This window comes from Oryctolagus cuniculus, chromosome 8 (genome assembly GCF_051225735.1).
Source record: "Oryctolagus cuniculus isolate XC-2025 breed Fujian yellow rabbit chromosome 8, ASM5122573v1, whole genome shotgun sequence".
Taxonomy (NCBI): Eukaryota; Metazoa; Chordata; class Mammalia; order Lagomorpha; family Leporidae; genus Oryctolagus; species Oryctolagus cuniculus.
This window is the reverse complement of record NC_142874.1, coordinates 84746604-84773274: the sequence shown is the minus strand read 5'-3', so window position 1 is coordinate 84773274 and position 26671 is coordinate 84746604. Positions and strand designations below refer to the sequence as shown.

At 46.1% G+C, this 26671-nt stretch overlaps 1 protein-coding gene across 6 annotated transcripts; it reads right to left on the bottom strand.

The window, feature by feature from the left end:
• Nucleotides 1–359: 359 nt before the first annotated feature.
• On the bottom strand, nt 360–26671 carry CASP6 (caspase 6). Of its 6 annotated transcripts, XM_070047760.2 has the most exons (8): nt 25724–25808; nt 17094–17343; nt 16729–16771; nt 16091–16237; nt 15616–15692; nt 13332–13507; nt 11016–11175; nt 360–981 (listed from the first exon to the last, which is right to left on the bottom strand). In XM_070047760.2, the coding sequence occupies exons 3-8, from the start codon at nt 16755–16757 to the stop codon at nt 740–742; spliced, it is 831 nt and encodes a 276-aa protein (XP_069903861.1). In that variant the 5' UTR covers nt 16758–16771; nt 17094–17343; nt 25724–25808; the 3' UTR covers nt 360–739. The 6 variants fall into 6 exon arrangements, with proteins under 6 accessions (XP_069903861.1, XP_089159083.1, XP_089159082.1 ...); XM_089302957.1 differs by lacking the exons at nt 17094–17343; nt 25724–25808 and adding an exon at nt 26649–26671; XM_089302956.1 differs by lacking the exons at nt 17094–17343; nt 25724–25808 and adding an exon at nt 26074–26292.

Below are 26671 nucleotides of genomic sequence, written 5' to 3'. Positions count from 1 at the left end.
TGTTGCTTTTGAATGACCAACTCACAAATTTTAGTTACCAAAGCCACCATTCCCCATCTTCAGCCTCTGGCAGATGATTAACAATTCAAACCTTTATGTGTCATGGTAATAACAATAAACCTTCACGTGACTGGGTATCGTCAGTGTATGAAGGTATATCAGAAAGCTTGTGGAAAATGAAATGTTCATTTTTGGTACAAAAAATTGAGATCCACGCATAGTTTTTTCATAATAGACATATTCCAATAACTTTCTGAAGTACCCTCCAGTAACTTAACACAGAAGATGCTGACAGTAAGACTTTGCAGGTGTTCAGCCTACAGTGGCTGAGAATTATTTTATATTTCATCATCAGAATGTCAGTTCATTAAAGGCTGTTTATTTTTAAGTGGCAGTTAAAGTCATATACAAAATGTGATAATCAGCTATTATGACCAAGTAAAACAATTCTACAAATTACAGAAATGGGAATTACAAAAATTTAATAAAATATGAATTTCAGTTTTTTTCAGGGAATAACAATGATCGATTCTCAGGTTTTAAAAACACGGTTTGGGTAACATTGAAGTTTACTAAAAAGATTAAATATTCCAAATGCTTATCAAAGCCTTATACCATGTCCACCATGGGCTATTTAAATAAAGTTTTCTGTTGAACATTAAACCTTAAAACATTTTAAATTGCTGGTGACATATCTAAGAAAGGAAACATTTGAACACATCATAAGACAAGATAGTCCCTATTTGTTAGCTTTTGGAAAGAAATGCAGCTTTTTAGTTAGCATCGATGCAAAGCAGGGAACCTGTTTCTTTCCGATTGCACTGGGGTCTTTGCAAAAGTCCACTCGGCGCTGAGAAACTTTCCTGTTCACCAGTGTGAGGAGTTCTGTGAACTCTAAGGAGGAGCCGTATTTTCCCAACATCTCACACAAATCTTGAATGTACCATGAGCCATTCACGGTTTCTCGGTGAGAATAATATCCTAAGAAAGATGTGAAGGAGGGAAAAAAGGTCAGAAGTTTCCTGGCTTTCAAACAGAACTACAGAAGTTTTCCAAAAGCCTTGAAAATGATTGAGATGCATCCATACTTTATATTAATTCTATGGTTTTACATAAATGGCACTAGTTCTATATAATTTCCCAAGAAATCCCCAAGATGGCAGCCAGTGACTGAGAGACAGGAATTAAGTGAAAGAGGTTGCGTGGGGAGGCTGAGCAAGATGATGGCTGAGTAAGAGGCTCCAGCAACCATCTCCCCAGAGACACCAATCTGAACAGCTGTTCGTACACTAAGCCACCTTCACAAGAACTAAGGGAAGTTGGTAGGATACCACCGTGCCTGGTTTTAGTTTATTAATTAATAAAAGACAAGTTGAAGAAGGCTGCAGGGAAAGAGGTGCTCACCTTACCCCTCTCCCAGTTCCAGGGAGGTCACTCTAGAGAGAGACTTCACTGCCTACCTGGGCAGGAACAGGAAATTAAGTCCAGACCTTGGACTTGAAACAGCACCAGGCCTGGTATGGTGAAACCCAGTGCCAGGTAGGACCCCACCGCCCCTGCACCAGGCCTGCAGACAGAGCCTTTGAACCCTCCTTAGCGAACCGTCTTTATTATCTCTGCCTCAGGCTCCAACAGCCAGGGGAGCAAGGCTCTAGCTGATAGGGAGCAGGGCAGGAAGGTGAGCTTAGGGTTTTTGCCTTGAAGTGCAGTTCCAGATCTGCAATATTAAGATTCAGCACCAAATAAAGCTCAAAGACCTCATCCCCAGGCCAGTACTCACTGCTCCTGCATCACTGCCAGCCTGTGGGGACCTGGTGTGAATTCTCAAGACTTCCCTGGGCCTAGTGAACTTAACAGCCAGGTATGACCCATCTGACTGTCAGAATGGGTGGCCAAGGAACTCCCTCTTCTACCCCCTGTCCCCATCTCTGGAAGACAGTGGAGCAAGACTCCAACTGCTAAGGAGTGGCTGAGCACAGAACTGCATCTTCAGAATCCGTGCTGGCCTGGTAAAACCCAAAACTGAGCTGATCCCAATGGCACCTGTCCCCAAGCCAGTGCCTGCAGTAAACAGAGCCTGTGGACCTGCTCAAGTGCCAAGTGGAGACCCATGGCCCCAAGTCAGGTGGACTTACATCCCAGCTGGCATCATCTGTAGCTGGGTAGAACAGTCTCAGGCCCCAAGTCCACCTCCACAGCAGGCAGCTCACAGCAACGTGGGCCTTGGCCCAACCCTCTTGCTGCACTGGACTTGGTGGGCTGTGGGGCTTCAGATGGGGTCTAGCACCGGAGTCGTAGGTGGCCACAGGGCTGCTCACGCCATTCCTCCCACAGCCCTAGGCAGCACAACACAAAGAGTAACTAACTGCCTGGAAGGAAAGTTAGACATGCGCATAGAAACCTGGAGCTGCCCATGCAGACCTACCAAAGGTGGGGCTGGCAATATTGTGGCCCTGCCCACTCCTGCCACTGCAGGAACCAGAGTGGCCCCTCTGACATTGGGCAGGTGCTCCTATGACCTTAAAGTCCTGGCCTTGCTTGTTGGGGCACCAAGAGACCCAGGCCACCCATGCTGGGACTGAGCAGAATGCAGAACACACCCACTGCCGCTGCCATCAATTACAGCAGAAGACACGGGGACTACATAACACCAGCTGGAACTACACATCTTCAAGGAAAAGCCTTTTACCACAAAAGCCATTCTTTGCACATCTGGCAAACAAGTTGTCACCTGTAAACAGCTGCCAGGTAATAGGATTACCCCAACCACTAATGCTTTAGTAAAAGATTGCAGAGAAAAGGAGAATGATAAAATGTCTGAGGAAGAATGATAAGGATGTTCAGAGAGATAGTTGAACAAATTCCAGAAAACAATGCAAGAGAAATTTTGAAAATGAAGAACTCCGTCAATAAAAATACAACTACAAATCAGCATATTAGGTCAAGCAGAATAAAGAATGTGAATTTGAAGACGGGTCTTTGAAACATCTGTCGGAACAACAAGACTACATGAACAAATATTTCTATTTGGGGGATTTCTGAAAGAGAAGTGAGGAGTAAAGGAATAGAAAACCTCTTCAAAGAAAGAATAGCTGAAAACTTCCCCTAGCTTGAGAAAGATAAGCACATCTAAGTACAGAAGACCCACAGGGTGCCAGACAGACATGACCAGAAGAGAGCATCATGACACTTTACAATCAAATTCTCAAAAGTACAACACAAGTAGAGAATTCAAACATTTCCAAGAGGGGCCGGCATAGTGGGTAAAGCTGCCAGCTGTGGGCATAGGTACGACACCAGCCGTTCAAGTCCCAGCCGCTCCACCTCCAGTCCATCTCCCTGCTAATGATCTGGGAAATGCAACGGAAGATGGCCCAAGTGTTTGGGCTCCTGGCATTCATGTGAGAGACCTGAAGAAGCTCCTGGCTCTTGGCTTCAGCCTAGCCCAGCCCTGGCCATTGTGGCCATATGAGGAATGAACCAGAAGATGAAGACCTCTCTAACTCTGGCTTTCAAATCAACAGATCTTTAAAAAACTTTTTTCTAAGAGAAAAACCCTACATCTCATTTAATATGGTCCCCAAAAGACTAAACAGCAGCAATCTTCCAGGTAAGATGACATTTATAGAACAAAAATATATTACAGGGACTGACACTGTGGTGTAAGCAGGTAAAGCCACCGCCTGCACCACTGAAATCCCATATGAATGCCGAATTGAGTCCTGGCTGCTCCACTTCCGATCCAGCTCTCTGCTATGGCCTGAGAAAGCAGAAGATGGAGGCCGGCACTGTGGTGCAGCAGGTTAATGCCCTGGCCTGAATCGCCGGCATCCCATACGGGTGCTGGTTCTAGTCCTGGCTGCTCCTCTTCCCATCCAGCTCTCTGCTGTGGCCTGGGATAGCAGAATGGGCCCCTGCACCCACGTGGGAGACCTGGAAGAAGCTCCTGGCTCCTGGCTTTGGATTGGTGCAGCTCCAACTGTGGTGGTCATCTGGGGAGTGAACCAGAAGATGGAAGACCTCTCTAACCCTGCCTGTCAAATAAATGAAATAAATCTTAAAAAAAAAAAAAAAAAAAAAAAAAAGAAAGCAAGCAGAAGATGGCCCAAGTCCTTAGGCCCCTGCACCTGCACAGGAGACCTGAAAGAAGCTCCTGGCTCCTGGCTCTGGATAGGCACAGCTCCAGCCATTGCGGCATCGGGGGAGTGAACCAGTGGATGGAAGACCTCTCTCTGCCTCTGCCTCTCTGTAACTCTGCTTTTCAAATAAATCTTAAAAAAAGTTCTGAGAGAAAAAAAAATTGCCAGCCAAGTACTATACCCAAAGTTATGCATCATAAACACAGAAATGAAAATTTCCCAAGAAAAACCAAAGAGGAAATTCATCACCACCAGAGCAGCCTTACGAAAGTGTTAAAGGGAATCCCCCACAGAAATAGCTACCACCATGAAACATGAGGAAGCAGACGGCCCAGTGGAACAGCAGACAGGCAAGAGGACCAAACCACAGCAACAGCACACTGCTCATCCACAAAGAAACAGAAGAACAGACCAAAGGAACAAACAGGAGTTTTTAAAAATAACAAGACTGTCCTTACTGATCAATCATAACCTTGACTGTAACTGTACTAAATTCCTCACAGACTGGCTGAATGGATTGGAAAAAAAAAAAAAAAACAAACAAACAAAAAACAAAAACCAAGACCCTACCATATGCTGCCTATAAGAAGAAAATCAGTAAAGAGACAGACTGAGAGTGAATGAATGGAAAAAGATATTCCATGTAACCAAACTAAAAGGGAGCAGGAATAAGCATCCTTATAAAATAGACTTTAATACAAGAAGTATAAAGAGAGACAAAGAGGGGTCATTACATAATGATAAAGGATCAATCCAAAAGATAGTGATTGTAAATGTATATGCCCCTACTGACACTGCACCCAGTTTTATAGAACAAATGAGGTCTACGGGAGGGATAAAGCTCCGTCACAGTAACAGTGGGGGATTGCAGCAGCTCACTTTCATCAATGGACAGATCATCCTAACAAAAAGTCAGTATCGGGACATCAGAGTTAAGCTATACTATAGATCAAATGGTCCTAATAGATATTTACAGAACATTTCAGCCAACAGCTGTAGAATACAGAGTCTTCATCAGCACATGGAATGTTCTCTAGGATAGACTATTAAACCACGAAACAAGTCCTAACAAATTAAAAAAAATTGAAATCCCACCATCTATATATTCTGATCAAAACAAAGTAAAGGGGCCAGCACTGTGGCATAGCGGGTAAAAGCTACCGTTTGCAGTGCCAGCATCCCATACGGGTGCAGGTTCAAGTCCCAGCTGCTCCACTTCTGATCCAGTTCTCCGCTATGGCCTGGGAAAGCAGCAGAAGATTGCTCAAATCCTTGGACCCCTGTACTGTGTGGGAGACCCAGAGGAAGCTCCTGGCTCCTGGCTTTGGGTCAGCACAGCACCGGCCATTGCAGCTAATTGGGGAGTGAACCAGTGGATGGAAAACTTCTCCCCGCTTCCCCTTCTCTCTCTCTGTTACTCTGACTTTCAAATAAATAAATCTTTAACTAGAATAAAACGAGGAATTATACAAATATATGGATACTGAACAACCTGCTTCGGACTAAACACTTGATCACTGAAGAAAAAGAAATGAAATTCCTCAAAAAGAAGGAAAATGGACACAATTTACCAAAACTTACTGGGTACAATAAAAACAGTAATCAATCTATTCAGCTAGTCTGTCTCTTAATTGAGGTTATTATTGATCAATAAAGATTTAATCTTGTTATTTTAAAAAATTCCCCATTTGTTCTGAATATCTTTTGGTCTGTTCTGTTTATCTTTGTGGTTGAGCAGTGTGCTATAGAAGCAGTAATAAAGAAGCCAAGTTTTTAGTAATACGCATCTACATTAAAAAAAAAAAAAAAAAAAAAAAACAGAAGGATACCAAATAAATGACTGATGCATCTCAAGGACCTACAAAAGAACAAAGCAAAGCCAAATTTAGTAGAAGGGAAAAAAAATTAATGAAACATCAGGGCAGGCCATTTGGCTTAGTGGTGAAGACACTGCTTGGATGTCCACATCCCACATCAAGAGTGCCTGGTTAGAATCCCACCTGCACTTCTGATCCAGCTTCCTCCTAATGTGCAACCTGGGAGGCAGGAGATGGCTCAACTCCTTGAGTTCCTGCCACCCACATGGGAGAGCAGGATGGGATTCCTGACTTCTGCCTGGCCCAGCCTAGTTTTGGCTGTTGCAGGCATCTGGAAAGTGAACCAGTGGATGGAAGATCTCTGTCTGCCTTTCAAATAAAATGAAAATAAATTTAAAAATAAATGAAACAGACTTTAAAAAGACCAATACAAACATAAATAAAAATCAATAAACTTTGGCCTAGACAGAAGATGCAAAGTCAAAGCTGAAAAGGTATTAAAACTGTACCACAGATATATAAAGGATCGTTAAGGACTATTATGAATAATTATGTCAAATTATAGAACCTACAGGAAATGGATAGATTTCTGGACATAATATTTAACAAAATTGAACCACAATGATACAGAAGGCCAGCAGAACAGGCCAGTAATGAGATTTGATTAATAACAAAAAAGCCTCCAACAAAGAAAAGTCCAGGACTAGATGGCATCATTACTGAATTCTACCAAATCGTTAAGGAAGAACTAATGACAATTCTCAAATTATTCCAAAAAATTAACAGGGAACCCTTCTAAACTCATCCTAGGCCAGCATTACTAGATTCTAAAACTAAAGACCAATATCCCTGATAAACACATATGCAAAAATTCAAAATACTAGCAAATCAAATTCAATAGCGTATCAAAAAGCTGATCTACAGTCAAGTGGCATTTACCCCAGGGATGCAGTGATGGTTCAACATGTATGTATGTGTGTATTAGTTAGCTTTTCCTTACTATAGTGAAATACCTAACAAACTACTTAGGAAGGAAGGAAGCCTTTTTCAGCTCACTTGTTTCTGTGGTTCACAGTTCATGATCTGGCAGCCCCAACTGGTCTGGCATCTGGAGATAGCATTCTTGTAGGCAGAGTCCCAAGGCCCCATAGAACATGACGTGGCAAGAGGGGAAGCACAGAGTGCAAACAGAGGAAGGATCATATGGTAAGCCAGGAAGCAAAGGGAGAATGACTGGGCCCAGCCCAGGCTTCTTCAACCAGCCCTCTCGGGAGAACTGCCTTCAAATGGAATGCCCCCCTCTGGGGCCGGCACTGTGGTACAGCGGGTTAACGCCCTGGCCTGAAGTGCTGGCATCCCGTATAGGCGCTGGTTCTAGTCCCGTCTGCTCCACTTCCGATCCAGCTTTCTGCTGTGGGAAGCAGTAGAAGATGGCCCAAGTCCTTGGGCCCCTGCACCTGTGTGGGAGACCCGGAGGAGGTTCCTGGCTCCAGGCTCCTGGATTCGGATTGGCGCAGCTCCGGCTGTTGCGGCCAACTGGGGAGTGAACCATCAGATGGAAGACCAACCTCTCTCTCTCTCTGCCTCTCCTCTCTCTGTGTAACTCTGCCTTTCAAATAAATAAATCTTTTTTAAAAAAATGGCATGCCCCCCGTGACCTGCGACTGCCCCTCATAAACATGATGCCTGGATTAAGTTTCCAACTTCCTAACACCACTGACTTAGGATCTGTGGATTTAACTGTCTGCATGAGGAAGACAGCTGAACAGAGGCATCTCCTATTCCACCCATAGCGATATGCAGATCCGTAAGTTACAAACCACATCACAGGATGAAGAAGAAAAACCCTGTGATCATCACAATAGATGCAGAAAAAGATTCAATAAAAAATTCAACATCCATTCATGGTAAAAACCCAAAACAAGTTGGGTATAGGAAGAACATCCCTCAACATAAAAAAAAGGTATTTATGACAAACTCATGGCCAACATCCTATCGAATAGGGAAAAGTGGAAAACATTTCTTTCAGACGCTCTCTCCGCACTTCTGTTAACTATAGCACTGAACATTTTAGCCAGAACAATTATGCAAGAGAAAGAATCAAAAGGCATACAAATAGGAAAGGAGGAAGTCAAATTATCTCTTTACAGATAACATGATTATATATATAGAAAAATTCAAAGACCCTGCCTGAAGACCTGATAAAAGAATTAAGTTGCAAGATATAAAATCAAGACACAAAAATCAGTAGCATACACCAATAACAAACATGCTGAGAAAGAAATTAAGTGCAACAGCTATTTTAAAAAATAATACACCTTGGAATGAATTTAACCTAGGATGTGAAAGACCTATGCAATGACGATTACAAACCACCAATGAAAGAAATTATAGAAGTGACACAAAAAATCCCATGAAGATCTCCTATGTTCATGGATTGGAAGAATGGTATTTTTAAATACTGATTTATTTTTATTTGAAAGGTAGAATGTCAGTATATGCTTCCATCCACTGGTTTACTCCCCAGACGTCCACAACACCCAGGGCTGGACCAGGCCAAACCTAGGAACTCCATCTGGGTCTTCCACATAGGTGATAGAAACACAGGCACTTCAGCCATTATCTCTTCCCAGGTGCATTAGCAGGAAGCTGGGATCAGAAGCGAATGAGCTACGACTTACACCAAACACTCCAATATGGGATGTGGCATTCCAAGCAGCCACTTAACCCATTGTGCCAAATACCCACCCTGAAGAATATTTTTAAAATTTTTAATTTGTTTTTATTTGAGAGACAGAGATAGATCTTCCATCTACTGGCTTACTCCCCACATGCTTGCAACAGCCATGGTTGGGCCAGGCCAAGGCCAAAAGCACAGAATTCAATCCAGGTTCCCCATCTAGGCGGCAGGGACCCATTCCCTGATGCTGACCTGTGCACATTACCAGGAGGTTGGAATCGGAAGCAAAGTCAGGATTGGTCTCAGGCACTCTCATATGGGATACAAGCAGCCCAGGCAATATCTTTTTTTACAGGGAGGGGGAGAGGGGGAGAGGGGGAGAGGGGGAGAGGGAGAGATATCATTGTGCTGATCCAAAGCCAGGAGCCAGGGTTTCTCCTGGTCTCCCATGCGGGCAGGCAATATCTTAATAGTCCAGTCCCTATTATTTAAATGTCCATACTATCCAAAGCAATTTACAGACTCAACACCATCTCCATCAAAATACCAATGATAATCTTCACAGAACTAGAAAAATCAATTCTAAATTCTATTTGGGGTCTTCAATATATGTGTGTGTGTGTGTGTATATAGATATATGATCTCCTGGCTTTAGCCTGGGCCGGCGGCCACTTGGGGAGTGAACCAGTAGATAAAAGGTGTCTCTGTCTCTCTCCTTATCTCTCTAACTGCCTTTCAAATAAATAAATCTTTTAAAAAAAGACAAATACTAATAATATAAAAATAGAAGAAACATGAACATACATTTCAAAGAAACAAGAATGGCCAAATATATGAAGAAGTATTCAATATCACTAGCCATCAGGAAAATGCAGATCAAAACCATAATGCAATATCATCTCATTCCAGTCAGAATAATCATTAACAAAAAGATAAAAAAAAAGAAATGTTAATGAGGATGTAGAAAAAGAAACCTTTATATACTAATGGTAGGAATGCAAATTAATACAGCAATTATGGAGAACAGTATGGAGTATTCTCAAAAACTAATAGATCTGCCTGAGCGCCCATGAACCTTGCAACACTGTTCACAACAGACAAGATTCAGAATCATTCGAGGTGTCCGCTGATACTGAGTGGATAAAAAAATGTAGAATGTACACACAATGGCATCTTACCCAGCCATTTTTTACAATGAAATCTGACATCTGCAGTAACATGGATGAATCCAGAGAGGTCATTACATTAAGTGAAACAAGCCAGACACAGAAATACAAAGTGTCATATCTTCTCTGTAGTATGTGGAAGTTACCAAAGAGGGGGGAAAAAAAAAAGGAAATATCCTAGGAGCTGGAAAGCGTTGGGGGAGGGGAGGCTATGAGGAGGAGGAGCAGGTACCAAAACCCAGACATAATATGAGGGGGCCTCATAAATTTTGTGGAAAGGAAATTGAAAGACAATCTGTTTCCATGAACTTTTCTGAGGACCTCGGGTTCAGTTCCAGTGCTGCACAGCACAGTGGGGCGACCACAGGTCCCAGCCATGTGTTCTATACCATATGAAGAACTGGGAGACAGCAGCTGGGAAGCTTCAGACATAAATGAAAGGCAAGGAAAATGCAAATCGCCCGATTTGATCAGCTTACGCCATATATGTGTGTAGAATTACTATACTCTGCTGCATAAAAATGTACAAGTATGAGATGTTAAAGTTTTTAACACAAAATTATTTACTAGAAAAACAAAGAGCAACTATTACCAAATTATTGTTGAGGGCCAGCGCTGTGGCTTAGTGGGTAAAGCCTCCACCTGCTGTGCCGGCATCCCATGTGGGCGCCGGTTCTAGTCTCAGCTGCTCCACTTCCAATCCAGCTCTCTGCTATGGCCTGGGAAAGCAGTGGAAGATGGCCGAAGTCCTTGGGCCCCTGCACCCACGTGGGAGACCTGGGGGAAGCTCCTGGCTTCGGCCTGGCCCAGCTCTGACCGTGGCAGCCATTTGGGGAGTGAATAAGCAGATGAAGACCTCTCTCTGCCTCTGCCTCTGTAACTCTGCCTTTCAAATAAATAAATCTTTAAAAAAATTATCGTTCAACAAAGCATTGCATGAATATTACCACCATCAGTAACGGAAAACCAGCCACTGACAGCCACTACGACGTGCCTTGTTGCTTCGTTCAACGGAAGTCAGGAATGACTTTCCTGAAGGCATTTCACTCTTTCATCTCTCACTGTGCCATGTGATTCAGGAAACCCTTTCGACTTCTGTGAGCCTGAGGATCGAATTTCCATGTCCCAGCACAAAGACCTGACGTACTCTGAGGTGACCCTACAGGGCCCTGGCCGAGCGCCAGCACCGTGTGCACGTGAAGCACCAACCCACCTTCGGCCACAGAGTAACACATGAGGAAGTCCGCTCCGGCAGGCAGCGTGTAGACCGAGGCTGCGTCCACCTCCGTCATGTTGGCGTCCTGCCTGCCCGTCTTGTGATCCACCGTGTCCAGAGGGATGACTGGCACGTCGTGCTTGTTTCCCCGACAGGCCTGCAAGACAAGGAGGAGTGAGACCACCTTCTTCGCCCACTGGTTTCTTCTCAGTGCTTGAGGGTTCCAGGGAATGTAAAACTCGGCCCGCCTAGCTGTGGAGAGTAACAGAAGCCACAGCTACGTTCGGAGCCGGCGTCGTGGAGTTGCAGGGCCACTGGTATCCCATATGGGAGCCAGTTCAGGTCCCAGCTGCTTTTTTTTAAAAGATTTATTTATTTATTTGAAAGTCAGAGTTACACAGAGAGAGGAGAAGCAGAGAGAGAGAAAGAGAGGTCTTTCATCTGCTGGTTTACTCCAAAAATGGTTGCAACGGCTGGAGCTGTGCCAATCTGAAGCCAGGAGCTTATCCCACGTCTCCTCTGTTGATGCAGGAGCCCAAGGACCTGGGCCATCTTCTACTGCTGTCCCAGGCCATAAGCAGAGAGCTGCATAGGAAGTAGAGCAGCTGAGACTCGAACCGGTGCCCATGAGGGATGCCAGCACTGCAGGCGACGGCTTTACCTGCTATACCACAGCGTGGGCCCCCAACTGCTCCATTTCTGACACAGCTCCCTGCTAACGGCCTGTGACAGCAGCAGCAGATGGCCCAAGCACTACTCTCACATAGGAGACTGGGATGAAGCTCCTGGCTCCCGGCTTTAGCCTGGCCCAAACCTGGCTGTTGCAGCCATCTGGGGAGTAAACCAGCAATGGGATGATCTTTCTCTATCTCCCTCTCTGTCCATAATTCATTCAAATAAAGAAATCTTTAAAAATTTCAGGTTAAGAGGGCACTTGAGCTGACACAGTTGTTTACTTACCTAAATTTTTAGTTAATAAACACAAAGTGGGGGCTGGTGCTGTGGCGCAGTGGGCTAATGCCCTGGCCTGAAGCACCGGCATCCCATATGGGCACCGGTTCTAGTCCTGGCTGCTCCTCTTCCAATCCAGCTCTCTGCTATGGCCTGGGAAAGCAGTAGAGGATGGCCCAGGTCCTTGGGGCCCTGCACCCACTTAGGAAGAAGTTCCTGGCTCCTGGCTTCGGATTGGCACAGCTCCGGCCGTTGCGGCCAACTGGGGAGTGAACCACTGGATGGAAGACCTCTCTCTCTCTGTGTAACTCTGCCTTTCAAATAAGTAAATCTTTAAAAACAAAAAAAAGTAAATAAACTTTCTATTTTATCAGAACATTTCCAGGTGGGGATTTGCTTGCTGGCTGCTGCCACACACCATGAAGAGTCAAAAATGCCTCTGCTGGCTTGAGATGACAGCTGTCACTACGCCTTCCCCACTCCGCTTCCACTTCAAAGTGAGGCGCAGTAGTTGTTCGTAATCCTGCAGGCTCACCTGTGCTCTCCTTCCCCCTCATTTCTAGGTTGGGCTCCTAGCTCACCGCCTCAAATTTGTATTTGGAGACAGGGCCTTTAAAGGGTTAATAAGGATAAGCAGGTCCACTGGGGCCCTAAGCCAATATGACAGGTGTCCTCCTATGCACAGGGCAATGGCAGATGTGCAAGGCAGAGTCCAAGCAGAAATACGAAGATGAGGCGGGCTAGGCCTAGAACTCTCTTCCCTACGATCTTTCATATGCTCTACCGCTCTAAGCAGGCTGCCTGTTCAATCAGCAGATGCCTCTCATAGGGGTCCCAGCCTTGGCCGAGGAGCAGCACATCAGTTACTGCGTGAGTCACTTCAAATGTCAGTCCAAATACTGTTCTATGAAATAAGGATACAGTATTAACATTTATTACCAACAGCTCAAAATGCAACTCTGGCCAAGATCCAAAAAGAGCCTTCCCAACTTCTGGAGAAAGTAACTGAGAGCTGGCATCGCATGCATTCCTCATCAGAGCACCAGTCCGAGTCCTGGTACTCACTTCTGATCCAGATTCCTACTAACGTGCAGGGAAAGGCAGCGGAAGATGACCCAAGTACTTGGGCCACTGCTACCCATGTGGCAGCTCCTGGTTCCTGGCTTCAGCCTGGCCCAGACCTGGCTACTGTGAGCACTTGGGGAATGAAGCAGCAGATGGAAGATCTCGGCGTCCTTCCCTCTTTCTAGCTCTGCCTTTCAAAGCAATGAACCAAAGTTACCTTGAAACTGGCTTTTAGATGTTTATAATCGCATGTACAGGACCATGGGTTTTAAAGTAAGATAATAACATCAGTCTTACCTGAATGATAAATATCTTGGGTTTTCCAACCAGGCTTTGACATTTGTCTCCTTTGAACAAGCCGGTTAATGTCTGGATTTCAATCTTGGCATCATAAGCATAAATGTGATTGCCTTCACCATGGCTCAGGAAGACACACAGGAAGCAGTCAGCATCTAAGTGGCTAGAGGTTGACACTGTAAAGGCCCCAGAAGTGCATACAGAAATGAAGATGCTTGTTAGCCACATATAAAACGTACATCTTCTAATACTAAAGAAACATTTATGTGATCGTGAGAAGAAAATTTGTTATTCTTTAATAAATATATCTGTATTTGTCGGTGCCGTGGCTCACTTGGCTAATCCTCCACCTGTGGTGCCGGCACCCCAGGTTCTAGTCCTGGTTGCTCCTCTTCCAGTCCAGCTCTCTGCTATAGCCCGGGAGTGCAGTGGAGGATGGCCCAAGTGCTTGGGCCCTGCACCTCATGGGAGACCAGGAGGAAGAACCCGGCTCCTGGCTTCGGATGGGTGCAGCGCCAGCCATGGCGGCCATTAAGGAGTGAACCAACGGAAGGAAGACCTTTCTCTCTGCCTCTCTCTCAGTCTATACTCACTCTCTGCCTGCCTGCCTGTCAAAAAATAAAAAAAAAAATATATCTGTAATGAAACACAACTTTAATCAAACAGAGTAATGTATACCATTTTGTATGATTTTTAAAAAAAGTTCAGAGTAAGAGAGCTTGGACGAATTTCATTAGCTTTTCCATGATACAGAATAATGATCTAGAAAACATCACCACGGGGAGGGGCTTGTTCCTTTACAATCCAAGTTACTTTGACAGTAGATTAAAAGTTTCCTTGAATAAGTAGACCTTCTTAGAGCAGTCTGGAAAGAGCTAGAAATACTGTGCCAGCACTCCCCACATGCTGTCACACCTCCAGCGAGGGCCTCGTTGGCCCTGCATGTCCACAGTACTGGGAGCATCTGAAAGAGCACTAAGACGGGATTCTGACGTCCTCCGAAGCTTATAAGCCATGGAGAAAACCTGGTGTGCAGCCAGTTGAAATGATCTGCAATTTAAAGAAGCTCTCTGAAGGACCGGCGCCGCGGCTTACTAGGCTAATCCTCCGCCTTGCGGCACGGCACACCGGGTTCTAGTCCCAGTCGGGGCGCTGGATTCTGTCCCGGTTGCCCCTCTTCCAGGCCAGCTCTCTGCTGTGGCCCGGGAGTGCAGCGGAGGATGGCCCAAGTGCTTGGGCCCTGCACCCCATGGGAGACCAGGAGAAGCTCCTGGCTTCAGATCAGCGTGGTGTGCCAGCTGCAGCGCGCCGGCCGTGGTGGCCACTGGAGGGTGAACCAACGGCAAAAGGAAGACCTCTCTCTCTCTCTCACTGTCCACTCTGCCTGTCAAAAAAAAAAAAAAAAAAAAAACCTCTCTGAAGAAAGTTTAAAAGAATGACAACTATTGTCTTGGTCCACTGGCAGGTGAATTGAAAACCTGAGGAACGCAGTGATTCTAAGTTATATGATAACTGGACTACTACTGCATAGTGAAATTATAGAAATTAAGAGATAATGTAGATAAATCAACACTGTTTTGAAGCCAATGGAAAAAAATGGGGTACGAGTCAGTTATTCTGCCCAGCATCTGTAGTATTTGCATTTCAAACTTTTATACCAAATGCTAAGTCATTTCATTCCTTTCTAGAGTAGCAGACTACAACAAATTGTACACTAGATACAAACTTTGGAGGCATAATTCTTTACAATGTTCTCTAATTCTGGTAATATTTCAACCCAAACCTATAACCCATGCTGTATTTGATATATTAACATTTCATTTTTTGGGGGAGGGGCATCAGGGCTGTGGTGCAGTGGGTAAAGCTGCTGCCTGCTCTGGCAGCATCCCATATGGGCAGTCAGTCGGAGTCCTGGCTGCTCCACTTATAAGACAGCGCCCTGCTAATGCATCTGGGAAGGCCGCAGAGATCAGTCCAGGTTCTTGGGCATCCGTACTCATGTGGGAAACCCAGACAGAGCTCCAGGCTGCTAACTCTGGCCTGGCCCAGCCTCAGCTGTTGCAGCATTTGGGGTGTAAGCCATCAGATAGAGGCCCTCTCTCCCCCTCCCTGACCCCACTCTGTATGTGTTTGTGGTTCTGTTTGTGTGTCTCCCTCTGTAACTCTGCCTCTCAAATTTAAAAAAAATCTTTTTGCCAGATAATTTGTACCTGTTTTTACAGATAGGATAAAGAATGCAATCCCATCAGAGGAAGATGAACTATTTGACAACAAAACTACCTACCCTCATGAATTTTGAGTAGTAGTTCTTCTGCTTTAAGATCGTTAAAGCATTTCACTTCGAATCCTAGATCTGAAAACCTGGGGATATATTAAATTGAATATTAGCTTATGAGATTTCCAATGTTGTTGAATTCCGTCACCTGTGAGGAATCTATGAATATTTTTATGACATAAATTTATTTTTTCTTTATGGAAAAAGAAATCAAATATGACAATCCTTGATCCCCCACAACAAGAAAAGATTTAATCAAAATAACAGCGAGTTTGATTTAAATATTCCTGTCTACTATGCAAATGAATTAGTAACGAGGCAACACTTGTTGCGTTTATTAGAACAAGGTAAAGAATATAGACACTTCTTAAGTGACGCTGGATCAAATTGAAACTCTTGAATTGTTAGCAGTGCAAGCAAGTTATGACAAGTAATTCTCCTATCCCTTGGGCATCTCATCTTGACATGCAGACAAACCAATTACCTGCGTGCAAGACTGTCTCGGTCTGCATTAGTGCCCCGCCTCTCTGGCAGCATTAAGTGCCAGAAGAACCTCTCATGATTGAAGATTAAAGCAATTCCTCTCCGCCTGTGGTCCATTTTGTACTCTTCTGCCGGATCAAACACTTCCCTGTCAATGAAAAGTTTAACCAACAAGTGCTTCCAGTTATATCCAATAATGAGCTCCTCCAAGCCCGGCTGATACTCCACTGGTGTGCACTGGCAAGGCCCATGCTGGTAAGCAAAGTCCTGAAATATTTCTGGACCAAATGGTAAGTGGCACCCATGCGCTTTCCCTCCCCCTCTTCCACAGCTATGTCTTTTCCTCTGATCCCTAGCATCCTGCAACCAAGGACAACAACCTAGCTCAGGACCGCGCTCTTTCTTGGTCTACACCCAGACCATACCAATTAGTTAAGTATTTTGAACATTACTCTAAGCCCTTTGATAACCAGGGACTGCTACTAACCTGCCAATCCACAATCAACTCCCCAAATGCTCCAACTTGACCTACTGAGTTCTACCGTCTAGCTGCCACATCAGATTCTTGCTCTGAATTCTACAGTATGATCACTACCAACAAAGGAAGAGACCTCTGTTATAGAAAAAGCACATTTTTACCTTTTATAGAAGGCATCTGTTTCTGTCATGTTTTGCTTCCCACCTATTAAAAACAAAGTTGATTTTTGTTAACTTTTTGACTTAAGGTAAACACATGAGTTCCCACCCAACTTCTGACTTCCAAACACTAAGACCCTCGGAATGAAAGGGAACTGCTCAGTAATAAATGAACTCTATACTAACAGCTCAAGGCTTTCTCAACCTCAACTCCTATCTGCAAAACAAATGATCTTAGACATGGATAAAATATTACATGAATGTATTCATTGCAAAGTAAGGGTAACCGATCTGTGATTATGGGTAACCGATCTGTGATTATGGAGCTCGAATGAAACATGAAATTACGGGCCGGCGCCGTGGCTCACTTGGCTAATCCTCCGCCTGTGGCGCTGGCATCCCATATGGGTGCCGGGTTCTAGTCCCGGTTGCTCCTCTTCCAGTCCAGCTCTCTTCTGTGGCCCAGGAAAGCAGTGGAGGATGGCCCAAGTGCTTGGGCCCCTGTACCCACATGGGAGACCAGCAGGAAGCACCTGGCTCCTGGCTACGGATCGGCTCCTGGCACCAGCTGTGGTGGCCATTTGTGGGTGAACCAACGGAAGGAAGATCTGTCTAACTCTGTCAAAAACAAACAAACAAAAAACAAACAAACAAAAAAAAACAAAAAACCATGAAATTACTTTCTTAGGCAGAACATGTTTGAATGGTTCAACATTCCCAAATCAATCAATGTGAGATATCACTTTAACAAACTGAAAAACAAAAAACACTCTTATCTCAACAGATGCAGAGAAAGCATTTGACAAAATACCACACCCTTTCATGATGAAAACTTTAAACAAATTGGGTATAAAAGGAACATTCCTCAACACAATCAAGGCAATTTATGACAACTCACAGCCAGCATCATATTGAATGGGGAAAAGCTGTAAGCATTCCCACTGAGATCTGAAACCAAACAAGGATGCCCACTCTCACCATTGTTATTCAACACAGTCCTGGAAGTCTTAGCCAGAACCATTAGGCAAGAAAAAAATCAAAGGGATACAAATTGGGAAAGAGGAAGTCAAACTATTCCTATTGGCAGGTGACATGATTCTATATATATTGGGGATCCAAAAGACTCCACTAAGAGACTATTGGAACTCATAGAAGAGTTTGGTAAACTAGCAGGATACAAAGTCAATACACAGAAATCAACCACTTTGGATATACAGACAATGCCATGGCTAAGAAAGAACTTCTAAGATCAATCCCATTTACAATAGCTAAAAAAAAAAAAAAAAAAAAAAAAAAAAAAAAACCTTGAATAAATTTAACCAAGGATGTCAAAGATCTGTACAATGAGAATTACAAAACATTAAAGAAAAAGAAGACACAAAAAAATGGAAAAATCTTCCATGTTCATGGATTGGAAGAATCAATATTATCAAAATGTCCATATTACTGAAGCAATTTACAGATTCAATGTGGTGACAATCAAAATACCAAGGACATTCTTCACAGATATATTTCTATAGAAAAAATGATGTTGAAATTCATATGGAGACACAGGAGACCCTGAATAGCTAAAGCAATCTTATACAACAAAAATATAGCCAGAGACATCACAATACCAGATTTCAAGACATACTACAGGACAGTTAGAATCAAAACAGCATGGTACTGGTACAAAAACAGTTGGATAGACCAATGGAACAGAACAGAAACACCAGAAATAAACTCACACATCTACAACCAGCTTACTTTTGACAAAGAAACTAAAATCAATCCCTGGAACAAGGACAGTCTCTTCAACAAACGACGCTGGGAAAACTGAATCTCCACATGCAGAAGTATGAAGCAAGACACCTACCTTACAACTTTCACAAAAATCCATTCAAAGTGATTTAAGACTTAAATCTGCTACCTGATACCTTCAAATTATTAGAGAATATTGGAGAAAATCTGTACAACACTGGCATAGGCAAAGAGTTCTTGGAAGAGACCCCGGAGGTGCAGGCAATCAAAGCCAAAACTGACAAATGGGATTACATCAAATTGAGAAGCTTCTGCACTGCAAAGGAAACACTCAGGAAAGTGAAAAGCAACCAACAGAATGGGAGAAATTATTTGCAAACTATGCAACTGATAAAGGATTAAGAGATCAAGAAACCCAACAACAAAACAAAAATTCTTAACCCAGTTAAAAAGTGGGCAAAAGACTTACACAGGCATTTTTCAAAAGAAGAAATCCAAATGGGTAACAAACACATGAAAAATGCTCAGGATCACTAGCTGTCAGAGAAATGCAAATCAAAACCACCATGAGGTTTCACCTCAGCCTTGTTAGAATGGCTTTCCTACAGGAATCAACAAACAACAAATGCTGATGATGTTGGGGGTAGGTGGGGAGGTACCCTAATCCATGGTTGGTGGGGAGGTAAAATGGTACAGCTACTGTGGAAGACAGTATGGAAATACCTCAGAAATCTGAAAATAGCCCTTCATAAGACCCAGCCATCCCACTCCTGGGAATCTACCCAAGGGAAATGAAATCAGCATATGAAAGAGTTATCTGTACCCCCAGGTTAACTGCAGCTCAATTCACAATAGCTAAGACATGGAATCAACTCAAATGCCTGTCAACTGAAGACAGGACAAAGAAATTATGGGATATGTATGCCATGAACACATCAGTAAAAAAAATGAAATCTTGTCATTTGCAACAAAATGATGAAACTGGAAAACATAATACTTAGTGAAATAATCCAGTCCCAAAAGGACAAATACCCCATGTTCTCCCTGATCTAATAGAGCACCTAAAAGATAATCTATAGAAGCGAAATTAATACTTTGAGATGCAATGACTTTGAACAGCCCTTGTCTTGACTATTGAGGGACAGGTTTATTACTTTTTTTCACACAATTTGTTGAACTCCTTATTTAGTATAAAGTTAGCGGTATGTGTATAAAATTTATTGAAAGTAGATTTAGTGAAAAATAAGAATGGGAATAGGAGAGGGAGGAGGAAGAGGGGTGGGAGTAATGGTGTAAGGGTTGGTACAGTGCAAAGAATCACTATATTCCTAAAGTTGTATTTATGAAATGCATGAAGTCTGTATTGCTTAAAGAAAAGGTTTCTGGGAGGGAAAAAAGGACCTATATTATGAATCTATTCTTACCTGACAAATTCACTAGCCTAGTGGGGAGAGAGAAAGCAATGCATAAACAGTAACATGTAGTCCAGAAAGATGCTTCCCTGGGTCGGGGTCTCTGAAGGAAGAATGACTAATGTGCAGACTCCTACCCTGCACCTTCCAGCCAAAAAGGATGTGTGCGCCACACCCCCCCCCCCAAACACCTGGGTGTTCTAACCTCATTTTCTCCTGGAAAAAAAATACACGGAGCCAGCACTGTGCCATGAAAGACTAAGCCTCTGCCTGTGGTGCCGGCATCCCATATGGGCGTTGGTTCAAGTCCCGGCTGCTCCACATCCAATCCAGCTCCCAGATAATGTGCCTGGGAAAGCAGTGGAAGATGGCCCAAGTACTTCTGCCACTGCACCCACATGGGAGACCCAGAAGAAGCTCCTGGCTCCAGCCTAGCCCATACCAGGCCATTGCAGCCATCTGGGGAATGTACTAGTGGATTAAAGATCTCTCTCTCTCACTCTCTCTCCTTCTTTCTCTGTATCTCTGCCTTTCAAATACATAAATAAACCTTAAAAAAACAAAAACGTGCCAAAAGTGAGGGTGAGGTGGGAATCTGGCTCAAGCCCCCTTCAGCATTTCCTTGTCCAACTGCCCAAGTCGGTTTTTCCTCAAGCTCTCCATCAGAATTCCTGGGGCAGGTGTTAAAACACAGACCCTGAAACCTAATCTAGATTGACAGCCTCAATCTTGGAGGAAGGAGTGACAATCTACATTAACAGATTTCTGCACCAAAACTGGAGAGCCAAAAGCAACCTCTTTTTGGCCGCCCCACTCTCCAGTGGCTTCTTTCAGGGCAGCTGTGTGGCAGGTGAGGAGGCTCTTTATAGTCTGACCCCTGCCCTAGGTGATCAGGAACCAGGCACTTCCTGCCTCACACACGGCTCTGGGGACAAAGTACAGGCGTGTCACTCCTCCCATTTTCCAAAGCTGCCCAGGACCTGTCTCCTTTTGATAACCTCACCTCCTTAGCTTGTACCAGGAAGTCATGGAATAATTTCAATCAAGCAAACACAACCCACATGTCAGAAAACCAATCGTCCTCTTCAGCCCCAAGGGCTCTCTTGCACAGCTGGGCAAGCACCCAGTCTCTTCCTGGGTGGAGAAGGTGGCAGAACACCAGAGACCAGCAGCTCTCCTCCTCCAGCTCCTGCACCACAGTGGCTGCTGAGCCCAGGGTGGTTCAAAGTGTACCTGGCTGAAGCTGCGCCCCATACAGGCCATGAAACTAATTCAGCTCCCTGAGACGGAAAGCACTGGACATGTCTCTTTTCATTTTAAATGAAAAGACAGGAAATGAGAGAGAGCGAGAGACAGAGATGCAGACTGATCCTCCATCAGCTGGTTCACTTCCCCAGTGGCCACAACAGCCAGGCCTGAGCCAGGCCAAAACCAGGAGCCTGGAACTCATCTGGGTCTCCCACATGCATGGCAGGGGCCCCAGCAGTCAAGCATCTTCCACTGCGCCTCCTGAGTGTGCACTAGCAGGAAGCTGGATCAGAAACGGAAGAGTTGGGACGTGCACTAGCACTCTTCTAAGTGTCGCGGTGAATGAACTACTGTGGCGAGTGCCTGCCCCAGGACACGTACTCTTGATTGGGTCTTTTTAAAAATTAATTAATTTATTTAAAAGAGTTACAGAGAGAGAGGTAGCTTCCATCCACTGGGTCACTCCCCAAATGGCCAGGGCTGGGCCAGTCTAAAGCTTATCTGGATCTCCCATGTGGGTGCAAGGACCCAAGGACTTGGGCCATCTTCTAGTCTTTCCCAGGCGTATTAGCAGGGAGCTGGGTTGGAAATAGAGCAGCCAAGACTTAAACCCACACCCATGTGGGACGCCAGCACCGTAGGTGGCCACTTACCCTGTTAAGCCACACCTGCTAGGCCCCTCTGATTGGGTCTTTAAAGCTCTTTTCATTCTCCAAAGGAGCTTCACAATGTTTTCCAGCTGTTGCAATTGTAAGATGTGCGTCTAAGTGATCTCAAATCCTGCCCTCAGCTTAATCAAGATCTATGGACTTAGAAGTGAGCTAGTTGTAAGTAGCTGCTGGAGAAGAAGTGCTTAAAACCACATTCAATTTTGGGGTGCTGGTGTGGTAGCACAGTGGGTTAAGCTGCTGCTTGCAACACCAGCCTCGCAGGAGTCCGGGCTGCTCCACTTTTGAGCTAAGTTCCCTGCTAATACGCCTGAGAAAGCAGAAGATGGTCCAAGTACCTGGGCGGGCGCCCGCCACTCACGTGGAGACCTCAATGGAGCTCCTGGCTTCCACCTGGCCCAGCCCTGGCTGCTGTGGCCATTTAGGGAGTGACCAGAAGGAAGATCTCTTTCATTCTCTTCTCTGCCTTTCAAATAAATAAAATAAATCTTTAAAAAAATTCAATTTCAAAACTAAAGGATTTGGCAATCTTAGTAAGGGAGTTTAAAAAGATTTTTGCTGCTATTTTTAATGCTATGGATATAGAGAGAAACTGAGCTCCAGAAACCTTGGTTCTAATCCTGTTGTACTCTAACCTTCTATATATTTTTTAAAATCTTTCATACTAATTTGTATCCAATGTTATATACCTGTGGAAGTACACATATTTGCTCAGTGGACAATGATGACATCCACAGGGAACTTAAGGGAAGTAAGACTGTAAACACTTCATCACACAGAACCTAACAAACTCTGAAGGGGGTTATTCCACAGCTGGGAGTCCTACTTCAGAGACACACGGCGCAGTCACACGGAGACTGACCAAACAGAACACAGGAGAACTCCCACCAGCTGCCTGGACAGGTCTGCAACAACAGGTTATGTTATAACGCAACCTTACGTACTCTTGACTCACCCAAAGTGCAAGAACGCTTGGCAGAAGTCATAATACCCTACACAATATACAAAAAAGACAAGCTAGCTGCTTAAGGGAAAACAGACAGTTAAAAAGCAATGGTCCGGCTCAATAGGCTAATTCTCCAGCTAGCGGCGCCGGCACACCGGGTTCTAGTCCCGCTCGGGGCGCCGGATTCTGTCCCGGTTGCCCCTCTTCCAGGGTAGCTCTCTGCTATGGCCCGGGAGTGCAGTGGAGGATGGCCCAAGTGCTTGGGCCCTGCATCCCATGGGAGACCAGGAGATGCACCTGGCTCCTGGCTTCAGATCAGGATCAGCGCGGTGCGCCGGCCGCAGCGCACCAGCCGTGGCGGCCATTGGAGGGTGAACCAACGGCAAAAAAAAAAAAAAAAGGAAGACCTTTCTCTCTGTCTCTCACTATCCACTCTGTCAAAAAAAAAAAAATTAAAAAAGCAATGGCTGTGCGCCGGGAACTGCCTGCCCGTCTGAGGGTGGAAGGATTGGGTCACGACCACTGCCAAATGCAGGTACTACTGTAAGTGTTGAGACCACTTCTAAAATCCTATTCAGTTCTTGTGCAAGATTGGTTTCTTCTGCAGTTGCCCAATGTTGTGACGGGGAATTCGCTAAAACCACAGGGAAAAAAAAATTAGGGACTAAGAGAAGACATTTTTCTTTCCTTTAAAAATATTTTGTTTTGCTATCACCTACACACTTTACAACAAAAGACAACCAAGCAGCCGATGTGGTTAGTCTTTGTTTTTGGAGTTTACAGTCTCACTAGATGACTCACAACCCAAAGGGTGCTAGGCTGATTCTGTGCTTAAACAATTTCACAGCATAAAGATATTAAGGACGATGGGGGTGTGTGTGTGTGCGCCAATTGGTTATTAGTAATTTTTTTTTCCCACTATGGATCCCAGGCATCTTATAAATACATCTCTGCATTTTGTCTCAGTTCTTAGGTCAGCAAGGATCATCTTACCAAACAAAACAAGCCACCTGGGTGCTCATTAGCTGGTGCTGGAATCAGAAGCAGGGCTGGGCCTCAAGCCAGGCTGACATGAAATCAGAAGTCCCAGACACTGTCTTAACCACCAGGCTACACGCCTGCCCTGCATCACGGCCTCTGTCCCTGCCTCCTGAGCTGCACTCGCCAAGCAGGATTCGTGGGCTCTTCTCACTTTTCCATTCCACTAGAACGTACCCATCACCTTCTTACAATCAGCTGTATCTTCACTACAACAATCATTCCTTTCTCACCTCACCTAATTTGGTATTTCCTTCAGCTAATCCTACCAACTAGCATTTGCAGACGGCCTGCGCTTCGGAAAACGTATCTCACTCAGCTGCACAGTCCAGAAGCAGGGATAAAGTGGGTCAGGCTGTTGGCCAAGGTCAGGGCTGTAGAGCTGGTATCAAAAGCCGGGTGGTGCATGAACTCCAAAGTCTGCAGCACACACCCTTGCATCATGGCCAGGCCTGCTATCCTTCTAAACTCCATGCTCGGTTCTCGAAACTTCGGTCATTCCACTGGCACCATCTTCAGCCACTGCAATTTCTCTGAAATTCGACCCACAGCCCCTAGGGACGCTCTGTTTAATAACCTGCACTGGGTAACCACGTCAGACTTAGACCACGCACTGGAAAGGGGAGAATGGAAGGGGGCAGGCGAGCAAAGGAATAGGCAGAAAGCACCGCCCGGCGGCAGGGACCCTGCCCAGCTTCCCACCTCCCGCCGCTAGATGGGAAAAGCTGGCGACGGCCACCGCCTGAACCGCCGGGATGACTCTCACAACTTGCCCTTGCAGCAAAGCCTCCTTTGTGCTGCCAGGAATCAAAAGCTCTGAAATAAAGGCGCTCTGTGACCACCTGTTAGCGTTAGCACTCCCTTTATTAAAGAAAGAAAAGAAAAGAAAAAAGCCCAGACTTAAAGTTTCTGCACTTAGGCCGGCACCGCGGCTCACCAGGCTAATCCTCCATCTGCAGCGCCGGCACACCGAGTTCTAGTCCCGGTCGGGGCGCCGGATTCTGTCCCGGTTGCCCCTCTTCCAGGCCAGCTCTCTGCTGTGGCCCGGGAGTGCAGTGGAGGATGGCCCAGGTGCTTGGGCCCTGCACCCCATGGGAGACCAGGAGGAGGCACCTGGCTCCTGCCATCGGATCAGTGCGGTGCGCCGGCCGCAGCGCGCCGGCCATGGCGGCCATTGGAGGGTGAACCAACGGCAAAAGGAAGACCTTTCTCTCTGTCTCTCTCACTGTCCACTCTGCCTGTCAAAAAAAAATTCTGCACTTAGCCAGGAATGTAATTAATGACAAGAAAAACGTCCGTAAGTACGCGTTAGGCGGCTCATTATTTTGTAGAGAAAAGTTACTGTGGCTTTAACCCAAGCTGTCCGACAGCGGCAGGCTTCCCGGAGACCCGGGAGAGGGAGGGACGAGAGGGAGCAGAGAGCGAGACCACCAAGGCCTGGCCTTCGCCTCCAGGCTTCGCTGGGCAGGACCCAGCCGCCACTGCCCAGGCACGCCGCGGGCTAACTTTACTTCCGTTATTACCCGGTCCAGCCACTTCTGTGTACTTTCTAACGCAGGAGTGCACGAACAAAACGAGATTCAAACCCCCACAAGTCAACTTTTTATGGCCAGGAGCAGGGGGAAGTACCAATCATTTAAAGTTTAAAAGGCCGGACGCCAGCCAATAGCTCCCGGCCGGAGGACAAAGACGGCAGGGGCACGCCCCAGCGCCGGCGCCGCTACCCGGGGCCCCGAGGTGTTTTCCGGGACCCAAACCCGAAGCTGCCCGGACCAGACCAGAGCGCTTACCTGCAGGCCCCGCCACTTCTCGAACCCGTCCGGCCAAGCCAGAAGAGCCGAGCTCCGGCTCCGCTCCGGGAACCCCGCCTGCGTCCCTGGAGTCCCGCCTCCGCCCGCGCACCGCGCGCGCACCTGCCCGGCGTCCTCTCGCTGCCCCCCGCCTACCTGCAAGGCGAGCCCCGCGGAGCCCCGGTGCCGAGCTCATCGCGGCCGAGCACACAGCCAGACGCCCGCTTCGGCTCCGCTTCCTGAATCCAGGGGCGCGCAGCCCCCGCCCCTTCGCTGGCGCTCCGCCCTCGCCCTCGCCCTCGCCCTCAGTGCCCGCCCCAGCCAGTCGGCTCGGGCCTCGTGCAGCCCCCGGCTCCGGTCGCACCCCGGCCGGGGCTTCCCTCCGAGTTAGCGTTCCCTGCAGGCTCCGGGGCCGGGCTAGGGACGTGAGCTCATCTTCCCCGACGCGCGGAGAGCGGCCGACCCTCGGGCCAGGCGCGTTGCCGCCCGAGGCGGCCTCACGTCACCTGCGCCCGCTCCGCGGCCCCAGGTGTTCGCTCTCCCCACTCCCTGGTGTGTAGCTGTTTCACAGGGAGTCTTTCACCGGGTGCCTTATTTTAAATGCGCTGCTTGCGTAAGGCATTGGGCCGAAGTAAACTGGAGGCAGCTGCTGGGTTTCAGCTCGGACTTTCGTAGGTAGAGCTCATCTGGGGAAGGAATCGCTGAAAATCGCAGAACGACGTCCGCGGCTCAAGGCTTTTCACGAAGCACAGCTTGTTGTTCTCGCCCCTGAAATGCCGCCCACGTGCTAATCGTGGTGCGAATCCTGTGCGCAGGGTTGCATTTAATTTAGGTCCTCCTCGGGTGGTTGGTGTAAAACTTACTTCAAGGAACACCTTCAGATTGAATGAAAAAGTGGTTTCCTCTAACTTCTCCCGACTTGTCACTTAAAAAGTGGCATGCAAGGGTGAGCGTTCTGGTGTAGCCCGCATCACACACGGAGTGCCTAGGACTAAGTGCCAACCTCGCCTTCTAACGCGGCTTCCTACGAATGACTGGGAGACAGTACATGATGGCCCAGGAGCTGGCCCCTGCTACCCACCTGGGAGACCCAGACAGAGTCCT